This window comes from Idiotropiscis lumnitzeri, chromosome 4 (assembly GCF_059441095.1).
Source record: "Idiotropiscis lumnitzeri isolate Australia: NSW breed Sydney's pygmy pipehorse chromosome 4, RoL_Ilum_1.0, whole genome shotgun sequence".
Taxonomy (NCBI): domain Eukaryota; kingdom Metazoa; phylum Chordata; class Actinopteri; order Syngnathiformes; family Syngnathidae; genus Idiotropiscis; species Idiotropiscis lumnitzeri.
The window spans coordinates 22,371,639-22,386,461 of NC_142394.1; the positions used below are offsets into that span (position 1 = coordinate 22,371,639).

At 38.9% G+C, this 14,823-nt stretch overlaps 1 protein-coding gene across 2 annotated transcripts; it reads left to right on the forward strand.

Moving 5' to 3' along the window:
• Positions 1–191: 191 nt before the first annotated feature.
• Positions 192–14,395, forward strand: tm9sf5 (transmembrane 9 superfamily protein member 5). Of its 2 annotated transcripts, XM_088293326.1 has the most exons (18): positions 192–531; positions 2,371–2,438; positions 2,523–2,616; positions 2,740–2,867; positions 2,974–3,103; positions 4,228–4,355; positions 5,321–5,438; positions 5,527–5,606; positions 5,694–5,799; positions 6,928–6,978; positions 7,295–7,427; positions 8,466–8,585; positions 8,669–8,726; positions 8,813–8,972; positions 9,238–9,389; positions 9,462–9,573; positions 10,567–10,738; positions 13,438–14,395. In XM_088293326.1, exons 1-18 carry the CDS (start codon positions 394–396, stop codon positions 13,503–13,505), a joined length of 2,016 nt encoding a protein of 671 aa, XP_088149452.1. In that variant the 5' UTR covers positions 192–393; the 3' UTR covers positions 13,506–14,395. The 2 variants fall into 2 exon arrangements, with proteins under 2 accessions (XP_088149452.1, XP_088149453.1); XM_088293327.1 differs by lacking the exon at positions 6,928–6,978.
• Positions 14,396–14,823: the final 428 nt, after the last annotated feature.

Sequence of the window (14,823 nt, forward strand, 5' to 3'; positions counted from 1 at the left end):
AAAAAGATTAACAAAAGCGCACATTTCTGCATCTTTGTATACAAAACAAGTGAGACTAGTTTTAACCCTCAATCTTTACAGTGTGACCAGTCTTACTACAAACAATAGCCTTTTATGACTTTTATATGGACTATCGTGACGACAACTTCCGTATTAAGTCAAATACTTCCGCGTCACGTGACATAGTGAAACGTCACTGTAGTGTTCACTGTTGGTTACGCTGGAGGCAGACGGGACTGAGGCGGACACAGCACGTAGCGTTAGCTAAAGTCGCTGCGTTTCAGTCAGGCAGTACAAGAACCAGCTATCCTTGTTCTACCAGCGCAGCCTTTTCACCAAGCAATAAATATCCCCATTTGACGCAGGCGTGACATTTGACGACTGACCCGTAAAATGAGACGGCGAATAGTGTTCGGTTATTGGCTGCTTTGCTTTCTAGTTTCGCATTTCTGCCCGTGTTCGTCGTTCTATCTTCCGGGTTTAGCCCCTGTTAGTTTTTGTGAGGAAGGCAAAGGTGATGAAGATTGCAAGGTAGGAACAATTGTCCACGTTCTCGTTTCTGTAACAATGCAGTGGATTTTTCTGCCAAATGGGCACTTTTAACCCCTGTTTGGTATCAATGTTTATGTTGCTAGCTAACGTTAGCATTTCATCAAGGCCCCGACTATCGGGTACAAACAGCATGAGCATTGTTGGTGCTAGCTTGGTTTGTTGCACTTTTTCCACTTGGACGTACATTTCAGTGACGTTGTCTAGCGTTCATATCTTTTAATAAATGCGCCAAATTGATGACAATGCGTATGTTAAAACGCAACCACATGGTTCACGTTGGAATACTTGCTCGATTGGCAGAAATGGAGCCAATTCCAATTTGTATTTAATATTTTCATATATAATGTCACCTCAAAGCTTTAAGTAAATCTTGAATGCTTGTTTAGGTTATCAGTTATGTCGAGGGGAACGAACGAAAACAACAGATCAAACTAAAAAAAAAAAACACACGTAATGTACGGTAACAGTTTTCATTTCTTGAGCTTTGAAGTTGTGCATGCTAATTGTGATTAGTTAGAGTGATTCTCACTTTCCAAGTGCAGTTCAGATGTGTTTAGGTACATTTCATGTATCTTTATTTGTTGTCCTACAAGTGTCATTGTTTAATTTTATTATTGTCTTTTTTTATGTTGTGTGTTCTCTTGCTTTTATTGACCCTGCAGCTGGTGTGTCAGCTGTATAAGTATACTGTATACTGGGAGTGGCATCCAATATTCTAATATACTTTTCAGGAATAAATCCTCATTAACATACACACTTTTTGGGGTGGTCCGCGGTGTAAAAACTTTTGAGAACCACTGTCATACAGTATTCCATGAGTACATGAATAGAGAAAGCTGTTGCGGCGGCACAATATTGTAGAAACAAGTGATATGGATGTTGGCTATTGCGATATTTAGCAAGTGCCTAAAGAAATTAAAATTGTCTTTATCGTTTTTTTTTACTGGGAGCAAAATAAGCAGGTTCAATGTGTTATTAGCTAACCAATCGTAATTCTAGAGAATATCCAACTATTGGCTGGTGATTTAAATTTGGGTCCGACTGGTCAATTTCTGATAAAAGCATAAAATTCCATTAAAATGATTGCATGTCTTTGGGACATTAATATTGCATGGGCCATTTTTGCAGTATTTCTTTTTTCAATAAATTGTGAAACCCTAAAAGTTTTTCTCCCAACTGCAGCACAAATGTGCTCATAAGGCTTCAAAGTACTACTATCCATCCATTATCCAAGCCACTTCTCCTCACAACGGTCGCTGGGGTGCTGGAGCCCATTTCAACTAGATAAGAGCAGTAGGCGGGGTACACCCTATACTGGTTGCCAGCCAATCGCAGGGAACACAAAGACAAACAACCATCCATACTCACACCTAGGGGCAAGTTAGAGTGTTCATCAACCTACCATGCATGGTTTACCCGGTGAAAAACCACACAGGCACAGGGGGAACATGCAAACTCCACACAGGAAGGCCGGTGCTAGAACCAAACCCTGGACCTCTGCACTGTGAGGCCATCGTGCGAACCAGCCGGCCATTGCGCTAATCTACTACTTTTTTGTAAAAAAAAATGTTACTGCTAGGATTCTATTGAAAACTCCCTTTGAACAATAGACTGCCACAGAAATTTGATAAATGAATAAAAATGAAAAATTTGTTTCAAACCTACTGGCTGGAAAAAGGGTCCAATAAGATCACGCTTCTTTTCCTTCCTTAAATTGAGTAAAGTGCTGATGTACGTGACCTGTTAATTTAGTTGGCAACTTGATGACTGATATTGCATTATAGTCAAATGACACCGATACAATTTTCTTGCTTGCAGACGCAGATACAGCTGTTTGTCAATCGCTTGGATTCGGTAGAGTCCGTTCTGCCTTATGAATATGACGTGTAAGTGACCTTTCTGCACTTATTGAGCACACGCTGTCCAAATGAGTGTACCTGTGCTAACTGTATGTGATACATTTGGTAAAGATTCGACTTTTGCAAGGATGCTAAGGAAATGAGGCCTTCGGAGAATCTGGGACAGGTGTTGTTTGGCGAGCGTATTGAGTCCTCGCCATACAAGGTTGGTGTCGCGTGAAAACAAATCTTGTGTGATTGTTGCTTATTTTAGACGCCCATTTAATTCTCGTGTCTAGGAAGCAATGTGTTGCAGATTCAACATGAACGCCTTCCTCTCTTTTTGCAGTTTAACTTCAAACAAGATGTCAAGTGCAAGGCTGTGTGCACCAAAACGTACAAGAAGGACAGCCAAGAGGATACTGCCCGTCTGGATTTCCTTAAAATGGGAATGCAGCTCAACTACCAGCACCACTGGTTAGTTTGGTTGCAGTTTAGCCGAGCTGATCTAGATAATTTTGTTTGCTTACTTTAGGTACTAAAAAAATGGATGGCATTTAAGTGGCGCTTGATGTTGTTCCAGGATCATTGACAATATGCCTGTCACGTGGTGCTATGAGGTCGAAGACAACCAGAAATACTGCAACCCCGGCTTCCCCATTGGTTGTCTTGTCGCGTCAGATGGCCGGGCTAAGGATGCTTGTGTAATTAATGTAAGCTGTGACTACAATTCCTGAAATTCAGTTTTAATCGGTATACAAACATGACAACAAAAGTTTTATTTTGTGTGTGTGTTTTGTTTTGTTTTTAACGCTATGTGTCGAAGTTTTACTGGTGCAACGGATCACATAAATCACGGTTTGCGTCGAATCAAATTTTGAGTGATGGATCGGCAAAAAAAAAATTAAATAAAATATATGATATATATATTTTATTCATTTTAGGACTTTTTCTTCATTTATTTTATAAAACGCTTTCACCCATTAAAAAAATATAAAAATCTACTCCGAATCTCTAATATGGCCGTTTAGGATTTAAGAAGGTTATATAACATAATATAAGGCATGATACATTGTTATTTTCTATGTGGTACAGTGTATAAAATAATAAAGTATCCTGCCCGACATTTCCGGCACATTCATTTCCTTTAAACATGGAGAGTTCATTACAAAAAAGTAAAATTATTGGCCATTACTTGTTGCTAATGCTAGCTGCTAGCTACTAATGCCGGTGACTTGTGACGTAGCGTACATTGACGGTGTCATTAACTAGTGGGGTTGTTAGCGTCCTAAATTAGTGACTGAATATGACTGGCATTGTGTTGGTGTTGCTGGCAACTAATGTCGATTCAACGGCGATAAGGAAAGCCGAAACATCGAAAACAGGAAGTCAAATTAGCCCTTACACCTGTTACACCGCCACAAGCGCCAACTTCAAAGAAAGTCTCAGAAGGCTATTGCATTGGCATCAATGAGTCAATGTATTATTTGGTAAGATTAATTTTGAAGTGAGTTATTGCGGAAGCGGCGTGTTTGTTTGCAGATTCCTTTACATGTCTGTCTGACATGACAATGTTGGGACAAGGGAGAGGAAAACAATCCTGTATCAATTAAGTTGAGGACTCCTTTCTTTCCAAGTTGCCAAAATGCTCCCATACATGCGACTTGAGGGTTTTCAACATCCTCCGCTGCTATTATAGTGAATGTGGCATGATCATGTTGCCTGAATGTGAACGTGCACCCAACCATTCTGTGAATCGCGGTGCTTGTTTTGTATGGATCAAAGATGTAACCCTACAAATTTGTGACCTTGTAATCTTTTTACATTTTCTTTTCAGGCTGAGTTTAACAAGGAGAAGACATTTTACGTTTTCAACCATGTTGATATCAAGATCATCTACCACAATGGAGCCGCTGATGGGTGGATGGGGGCTCGGCTGGTTGCTGCCACATTGGAGCCCAAAAGGTAAACGTTGACTTCTGTTGGGTGTGTATACACCGAAACTCAGGGTGGGCGATATAGCAAAAATATATCACAATTCTTTTTTAAATAAAATGACAATTTAATCACGATTATTTTTTTACATCATTTTTTAGACGCATTTGTGCACATTTTCAGCATATCTAAAATGTTTATAAACCCTAAAATTAAAATAAATAATGATCTGATCTCCATTCGTGTTTTGGCTGCTCTGCGATTACATAAACAAGTTGGCCGTGGTGCCATCCGACGACCGAAGGGAGTCTCTGCGAACTATGCAAATAACTATGGTTTGCGCCCTGTCCTCCAGGGAAAAGCCAAAACAAATCCACACTGTGGATGTGGAGTTTCTTTTCGGGAGAAGCTCTGTTTCGTGGTTGCTTTCCGCCATGGCTACCCGCCACACAAACAAACAGGGAGGAGGGAACGTCACGTAGGGTGCACTGTGCGTGCTGTGATAGGTTGGCTGAGTACGTGTCAGCGGCTCTGAGCTGCCAAAGGGCTAAACTGGATAGAATGTTTACGATCTTTTGGCTTTATGAAGTCGTCAACACGTTCAAACCCTTAACGATTGAATAACGTCGCCCACCACCAACTGAAACCATCAATGTCAAACGCGATCCATTTGCGGACAATTATGACGATTTGTTCAAACGAAACAATAGAAATAAAAGTAATCTGCTCCAGAATAAAACATTTGTCATTTAAAAAAAAAAACATTAACTGTTGAAGAACTGTTCCACACTTGATTTTTATTTTAGTGATAAATGAACCAATGAACCTTTTATGTTCACTTTCTCACTAGTATAAAGTTTGGCGTTTTTCTTCTTCCGAGATAATTGTGGTTGGCTTCTTGTATGAAATATTTATTTGTATAAATTTGGTTATTGTAAACCATAATACAGCTATGTAGGAATTTAGACACATTTCATCTTTTCCCCCTACGATAGTATCAACCACGCAGATGAGAAGAACCCAAACTGTGAAGCCACTACTCCAATGGCAGTGCCCAGCGTCCAGTTCGATAAAGACGTGTCCATTGTTTACACCTACTCTGTCACATTTGAGGTAAGTCTCTCTCTTAATGTATGTAATACACATGTATTATGATACGTGATTAATGTTATGGAACATTTCACCTGCGGTTCATTTACAGGAAAACAACATGATCAAGTGGGCTTCCAGGTGGGACTACATCCTGGTTTCTATGCCGCACACAAACATCCAGTGGTTTAGGTAGGAGCACTTGTTTCATCTTCATCTTTCCACAATTGTTTCGGCTGTTGCTAACACATATTCTTCTGCGTATGTCTTGGTCGTTAGCATCATGAACTCCTTAGTCATCGTGCTCTTCCTGTCTGGCATGGTTGCCATGATCATGCTCCGAACGCTGCACAAGGACATTGCCAGATACAACCAGGTCGACCAGGTACAAGCGTCATCAACATTCTACATGTATATGATCATTACAAAAGGGTAAATGGAGTCAAACTCATAATGGCTGACCCCTGAAGGCTTACTTTAGCCTCTTTAAACAGAATTGACTTGTCGCAACAGAAGAACCAGCTTTATTCACCATTGCTGTTTACGCAGAACTCAGCGGAGCGAGATAGTGGTGCTCTGTGTGCAGTCTGCAATCAGATAACTAGAAAAGCGTGTAAAAAATAAAAACCTGTCGCTTTATATAGGCATAAAAAGCAGGATTAAAAAAGATTTGACATTCTGTTGAAGAAAGCCAAGCCAAGCTGAAATATATTTTTATTCTTGGATCAAATTTTTGCCGTGTGAAACAAAATGATGCGCTGCCTTCTCGCAAACGTGTAAAATGCGATTGATGCGCGATTACTGTATTCTCAATGCTGCTTTGTTGGGAAACAAATGTGGGCTTTGCATTAAAAGTTTTAAACCAGTCAACCCCGTTCAAACTTACAGTAATGTAATGAGCTGTAAGGGATCCGGAATTGCAAAAACGCATAAAAATGTTTTTATGAACTGTATTAAAAAAAATAAATGAATAAAAATGGCGTTCTACAGTATTGTACTTTATAGAAAGAAACCGTACTGCTATAGGTGTCGCTGCACTGGTTACATCCAAATATACGCCGCTTATGACGTTATAACACTGCTATGTTGATGCTAATTTTGTTAGCTTCAGTAAACCAGCTTGCATTGTGCATTAACAGTAAGATAACATTCTAAAAGTTAGCCCATTTGGTTAAATAAAAATGTAATTCTTTGTTTTATGCTTAGGCTTCAACTGGGCATTTAGGGTGTATTTTATTTATTTTTAATAATCCTGTATTCGGGGAAAAAAATGGAGCCCTTGTAAATAGGGCTGGGTATCGATTCAAATTTAAAAAAATCGATTAAGGTCCCGATTTGATTAATGATTCACGATTCACTTTGTTGGATTTTCAATTCAATCCAGAATTTCTTAAATTGGTTACTTCCCTGAAATCCTCTCACCCCTTGATGGTGAAGGGTTTCCCTGCTGTTCATCAGTGAATTCTACAGTGTGAAATCCTTTGAGACCTGAACGTGTTGTCACATTTCACAGGAAAACTTGATAAAGCTTCCATCGACCAAGCTGAATTCTACTCTCTTTTATGTAAGCCTGCTGAAAAGCAAACACTGTTGTGGTCCTTCAATCGGGTGTTTGGGTGAGGTTGAAGCACAGGCATACACATGAGAAAGGAATGTAAAATGTGGTGTGGCTATCTGCGTATAACTGTATAGTTCCAAAGTTTACACTGGAGTGGAAGCACACCAAATTTTACAGCTCTGTGTTCACCTTTTGACGCTTCGCTGACACGTTTCGAGCTGCCAGGTACAATTCACTGCGTGGTGGTTGGTTAAGCTTCAGCTTTTCACTGCACGCGTGTGCAGTGCTTTGTTGACTTTCCGTCTCACTTCCACTTTTCCAGGAAGACGCGCAGGAGGAGTCGGGCTGGAAGCAAGTGCACGGCGATGTATTCCGCCCCCCCAGGAAAGGCATGCTGCTCTCCATTTTCCTCGGACAGGGCACGCAGATCTTCATCATGACTTTCATCACTCTGTGTAAGCTACGATGGATTTGTAATGTCATGAGGTAAACGAGTATAACCTGAAAGGCAACTCAGAATTCCACATGTGGCCTTCTTATTGTGTGAGGTGCTTGTGCTGTTTTTTTGGGTCTAAATTTTATCCTGGTTTTTGTACAAAAAAACCCCCAAAAAAACATGTGACCTTGCCATTGGTAAGTTGTGTGTTAAGGTTCACTTTTGAATATTTTTAGAATTATTTTCTCTAAATATTTTATTTTTATTAAAAGTAAGAATGTTTATTATTGTTTGCTTGGAATAAAAAAAAAAACATCTCAACAATGAAGCAATGACACATGACATACCAAAACATACTCGCTCAGCGTTCATGAAGTATTAAATAAATCAGAATAGTTACTGTTTAGAGAATTTGAAGATTTTTTAGTTAAACAATGGATGTACAGAGAGGTAACTATAGTTTTAACAGATTCATAATTGTCTGAAATGGATTATTGAACATTAAACACCACTTTTAGCTTGAAGGAAGCTCAATAAGTCCCACTCAATAATTAAGGTAAAAAAACTTGGAGAAGGTTTCAGATGAATGCACAGACAACAAGACGACAAAACGCAAAGTTTGTGGGCGCTCGATTCCAATGAGCGGTCAAGCGTACAGACAGATGAGTTTAGTGCGCAGTATTTTGTATGAAAATTAGAACAGAATTACAGAAAGCCAAATCCTACAGAATAACTAGAAGCATTAAAAACTGATTTCATTGGAGTTCCTTGCAACAGAAATGTCTCAAATGGAAGAAAAGGACTACTTTTGTCTAAATTGAGCTCTTCAATTCACTTCAACATAATTCCTTGGCACCAAGATGGTGTCAAAATATTTTTTCAAGTAACGACAATCGGATAAATTCCCTCCCTTTTTACAAAATGGCCTTTGAACTGTGGTGTGTACGGTTTTTTTTTTTTAATCTCATATTGTGAATGTGTGCTACCAGTACACCATCACTTGGTCGTGACGGGTACAATTAAGTGAATGTAATGGTGCACTCTCCTTCCTCTGCAGTCCTGGCCTGCCTGGGCTTTCTCTCCCCAGCCAACAGGGGTGCACTCATGACATGCGCCGTGGTCCTCTGGGTCCTGCTTGGCACCCCCGCCGGCTACGTTTCGGCACGCCTCTACAAAAGTAAGACGGCTGACCCGCTTTAGACAAGTGAAGAGGCGCCCCTTCTCATGTGATGTCCTGATTTTTTGCCGCTTTAATTTCAGCTTTTGGAGGAGAGAAGTGGAAGACAAATGTTCTGTTGACTGCGCTGCTGTGCCCGGGGTTTGTTCCCTCACCAAAAATGGCTTCTCTGCGTTTCACATCTCTGACTTTGCGTCACCGTTCACTCATCACCCCCTCTTCTCCAGTATTGTGTTTGCCGACTTCTTCCTGATGAATCTGATCCTCTGGGTGGAAGGGTCCTCGGCAGCCATCCCCTTCGGGACCCTGGTGGCCATCCTTGCCCTCTGGTTCGGAATTTCTGTGCCACTCACCTTCATTGGTGCCTACTTTGGATTCAAGAAGCCTGTACGTATCATTGAAAATATAGTGGGACCTCTTCAGCTCAAACAATTTTTTTTGATGACTTCAAAATACTCATGTCTGGGTTCAAATTGCAAGTTAACCATTATTGATCCTTGTTAAAAGTAAATACATAGTCAACTTAATTCATTGCCTAGGGGTGTCAAACCCGCACCTTGGGGGCAAATTGTGTCCTACAGGATGATATTTTACAGGCCCCTATTTCGCTCCAAAATCAATCTTTTTTTCTCTTCTTCTGGCACCTACACAGGCAATTGAGCAACCAGTGAGAACAAATCAAATCCCCCGTCAAATTCCCGAGCAGTCGTTCTTCACAAAGCCCATCCCGGGCATCGTCATGGGCGGCATCCTGCCCTTCGGCTGCATCTTCATCCAGCTCTTCTTCATCCTCAACAGCATCTGGTAAGCAGGCACAGCACAAATTCTTGCCATGTTTGGAAACGACCGTTGTGTCATATGTGTTGCACTCGTTAGGTCCCACCAGATGTACTACATGTTTGGCTTCCTCTTCCTGGTGTTCATTATTCTGCTCATCACGTGCTCTGAGGCCACCATTCTGCTCTGCTACTTCCACTTATGTGCTGAGGTACCTTTAAAATGGTGTATTATGTCACATTGATTAGTAAAATTTTAATTGTTGTCCTCAAGCACCCCAACAACGGATGTGAAATAATGCAATGAAGACACAATAGCAATGTCGACCATCACCTTGAAGACGTTTTGCAATTTTAATGCAAGTAAAAATGTGATTTACGAGCACTAGATGGTGCCAGCATACGGTACTTTAAAACCAGCAGCAGTTTGGGAGATTGTGAACAATTCTTCAAACACATTTATTGGAATCACATAACATCTTGCAAAAATAATTTAGCTCAATGCAAACAACGCAAAACACTAGAAAAAAGCTAACAAACATAGCAGTGATGTCCTGGTGCTACAACACATAGATAAACGGATATTTCAGCAGCCGTATAATATTTTAGACCTCTCTGAAAAACAATTACTGCAGCTCAAGTTGGGACTGTCTCATTTAAATGTGTGCCTAACAATGAAATCATAATACGCATTTTATTGTATTTAAAACTAATGTAATATGTAGTTCAGGTCCCAATTATTTAACATTTATAAAAATTGTTAAATGTATTTATGCACATTGTTTAAATGACAAAATAAATGGAATAAAATAAAACAATTTCACATTTAAAGTTTACGTTTTGCATTAAATAACTGGAAATTGTAAATAAAATATTGTAATAAAATAACTGATACGTTTTTATCTAAAATAAATAACCTGCCATTACCACAGCATGTGAAATGTAAACGGAAACGTGTTTATGTTAACCAATCTGTAATAAAAAAAATGTACATCTAAAATGATTTATTTTACTAATTTGAACTTTTCTCTGTCATTGAACGAGATGAACAAATTAAAAAAATAAATGCGTTTTAATCAAACACATATGAGGTGGAAAGACCGAGTCGAAATTGCTTCAACTGTCTGTAAAAAAACAAAAAAAAAAAGAGCCTAGCTCGTGTTGTGCTTTCCTGACTCGTCATCCATGTGTCAAACGTTGTGCAGGACTACCACTGGTGGTGGCGTTCCTTCCTGACGAGCGGCTTCACTGCGGTCTATCTGTTCATATACGCCGTGCACTATTTCTTCTCCAAGTTGCAAATCATCGGCGCGGCCAGCACCTTCCTCTACTTCGGATACACCATGATCATGGTCCTCATCTTCTTCCTTTTCACAGGTGAGCATCTATTGTCTTTTATGAAGCCAAATGGAATCATTTCTCATGGCCACACTTGATGTAGTTTCACAGCCGTGTGTGTTTGTCAAAGCCCAACGGGGGTGTGGTGTTAACGCACATCCTGGTCTAAAATGAAATACAACACCAGGAAGTAGTCTGAGCTCTTGTGCAACGTATTGTTTGCTCTTTATTGCTTCAGCACCGATAGGAGGTCATTCATTTGTAATCATGCGTTTAGTCTCATATCAGGCCCAATCAAACAATCTGTCCGGACAAAGACAATGCTCACTTTTCATTGACTGTCTCGCCGGGTCAACTCCATTTCACCGTTTTGTATTGATGCCATTTATATCAAGTGTTCTGTAGCTGTGCAGGACTGCAAAATAATTTTGCCATGAATAATTGTGCTTGGTATATAAGTTCTACCTCCAATTGGTGACCAATAATAACATAAAAGGCATAAGAATAAAATAAAAATGTCTCACACTAATAGTTGTATTTTTTTAAATTCATTTGTTAAAATCACTTTCGAATTAGAAATCCCTTTATTGTCCTTGTACTCAAGTGTGCAACGAGATTAGAGGATTTATTCTTTCATTTCTTCACTTATTAAATTTCACTTATTAAATTTTTTATTTTAGATTATGACTGTTCTTGTTAAGACGAGGATAAATATGACTATTCTCATGTTACTTTTTTTTATTCTTATTTCAAATTATTAATTCTTACTGTGTTGAAACATACACGTGGTAGTTGTTTAATTGGCATTCAGATTATAAGGGAAAAAAAATCTCACTTTGACCCCAAAAAAATTGAGAATCTTTGTTGTAGTCCTTAAGCAGTTTTTAAAAACCTTTGCTTGAATAAAAAGTTTGTTTTTCTCCTTGAAAGAAAATGACCAATAGTCTTTATGAAATCAGATTGTATAAATGTTTTTTGATTTGATTAAAAAGCAGTCGTTGATCCTGATAAATACAGGAAATCCTTCAAACTATTTTGTCATGTTAAAAAAAAAAAATAAGCAAAGGCTAATTCTCACCTGTGACGGATTTGTGCTCTTTACCTCACTCTGGCGCCTCAAGTCAAAGTTTGCTAATGGAAGAGGATAACAGTGGTAGATAACGGGTGTGCACATGCCTCTTTGTGGCATGAGGAAATTCGAACTTCTCACGTCTCATGCAGGAAGGCTGTCTGCTGCACTAGTATCGCTATCCGGCAAGACAAAAAAAATAGTTCCAACTGTTGACATTATCTTAAGACGGAGCTGCAAAGTCGCGAGGGGAGACGAGATGTCAAAATATTATCGCCGGGGGGAATAATCCTGGCCAAAACATTTATCACGTTTCCCTCCTTGCTTCTACTTTGCAACTCAATAATCCTAATCTTCGCCATTTTCCAATGTCTATTTTGGTTTTTTTCATCCCATCCTCAACTATGATCTCAATGTAGTTCACACTTGGGCTGCAGAGCTCGCAAAGAGGGAAGACTGATTTCTTAATGTTAGCAAAAGAGTATAAAAAAAAGGCTTAAATGATACTGTCTTTTGGCTAAAGATTTAGTCGCTTGGATATCATTTTAGCTATGAAGATTAGAAGCTAAAGTTTGTGTCACACAAATGGTAGTTCAGTACGCACCTCACAGCTTTGTGATGATTATATGCATAGTTTATCCACAAGGGGACGGTGAATTTACATTTTTATGTATAAGTACAAAAAAAAATCCATGGGGTTATATAACGACTTTTATGGTTTAAGCATTTTCACTTTAAGGGTCTACTCGTTTTTGTTGCCAGCAGTTGAGACATTATTAAAGGCAGTGTGTTGAGCTCTTTGAATTTGACAGTAACTTTACACTGTTACACAAGCTGTACACTAATTACTTTGCATTGTAGCAAAGTATAATTTATTCATAGTTGGGCCATGAACAGAATCTGCGTTCTAGAGGTTGAAACGATTCACCGACTAGCATTGACGCTGAAAGCTGGAAGCCAATTTATCGCGCTGTTTTGTCCAATAATGCACAGACAACTGTGTGACAATGAATTACAATAACTCTTTAGCGTTAGGTATTTCTTTTAAGGATATTCCTGTTTTTTTCCCCCCATCTTTTCTGTTGATTTAAAAATGTTTGTGTTGTTTGTGTCACTCATAAATATCCTTATTTTTTAAAGAAAAAGCACAGTTGTTTTTTACCCATTGCAAAATTCAACTTAGGCATTGTCATAATGTGGTTTAAAAAGAAAAAAAAAAAATTTCTAAGTGACTCCCAACATTTGAACGCTGGTCTATATATCTCACTGTCAGTCGGAATCCTTACATGTCCAAAATGACTTACTTCAAGAAATCAAAAGCTAGTTTGCTGTCAATACCGTTGCGGGTAAACATTATTACACAACCACCCCAAAATGTGGTTCAGTTGTTATTAATATGCCCAAAAAATTCTCACACTCATTCATTAAAATGACCCCAGGAACAGACACGCCTTTAATACTTACAAAAGTAAACATCTGTTGTGGTGACGCCAATTTTTCATTCATTAGTGATGCAATTAATAATAATAATTTCCCAAAAAGATGGTCCCCGCAGTTTGAGGGGAGAGTTCATAGGTTTTTCTCCAACTAGTTCCAACCCTTTAAAATGTCTCAATGTGTAAATAGACCAGATGATGTCTGTTATTTAAGAAGTTGTTTTTCTTCTCAGGAACAATCGGCTTCTTTGCTTGCTTCTGGTTTGTAAATAAGATCTACAGCGTGGTCAAGGTGGACTAGAGGACGGGAGGGGAGCGCGAGTGGGAGAGACTGTTGTGGCCGTCCATGCGGCGGCCGCATGTTTGAAAGGACCACAAGTGACACCATCATTCACCCCCCGAGAGCCAAGCCCGTCCTCTTTTTGTGCTTTATAAACCGTTGTCCTTCGATAGATTTCTTTGGCGCGGTCACTCTCGACCGCAAACCATTTGAAGCGACACCGTTACCATAAACTAATGGGGGATCTCATTGTCATTGTGATTTTTTTTTTTTGGGGGGGGGATTTAAAAAAAAAAAAAGCATTTTCTTGATTTGTGAAGAAAATGCAAGTCTTCTAATTTTCTATTCCCTTTCCGCTTTTTTTTTAATTTACTGTATTGATGGGAGAAAAAAAACCTGCTTGTACATATATTGTATAGACAGAACAAAGAAAAGAATGCTCATGACTTTCTGTTCTCATTTTAGGGCTTTAAATCCTGAACTATATCAGCCTGTATTGTAGTTGAGAACACATATAAGAAACTGATATTGTTGCCGCTACATGTCTTTTTTTTTTTTTTTCTCTTTGTATTTATATGTTTGCTTTGAATCAAAGGCAAGAGTGCCCGTCAGCGTAGATTTCAGCGGCAGCATGTTCCAAAAATGGAGGATCTTTCAATTCCCACCTTGTTTAAATTGATTGAAATGAAAAGCGCCTGTGAATTCACTGATTAACTCCTTTTTGTTTCTGACACTGTTTGCTTCAGTGGGGATGAGGAAAATGGGGGTGGTCGTCGCCCATGGTGGTATGTTTTGCAAATATATACAATTAATACAACGTCACGTCTCTTGAATGTACAAGCAAACATGCTTACATGATGTCTTTTTTTTTTGTTTTCCCTCTGGTTTGGAAATTAAGGCTAATTTCATCACTTGCTCTTTTTCTTGCTCACAAGGAAAATGCAAATACTCTTTGTGTCCTTCCTCATGCAATTATTGATTTAATGAGTTGATTTTAGATTTTGTTGCGCGAGTTGAGGCACATTGAAAATTCTGCCCTTTTTTTTTTTTAATTTATCAAATTCTCTCACCGGATGTAGCTTGGCCACAACTGGCATTCACAATTTTTTTTCCAATTAAGGTAACTACTTGACTTGAGTGGTCAATCATGAATTTCTGTGTTATATTTCTGAGAATAACAAAAACTAAGACAATGAAAAGCTGTTAGATCTTTTTATGTTTTTGTATGCAAAAGAACACGTAACACTGAACCATGAATATAATCAACACTTCCACGCAGACATTTTCCAGTGATACTGGAAGTAATACAAAATCACAAAAATACATAGTTTTAAGTCAC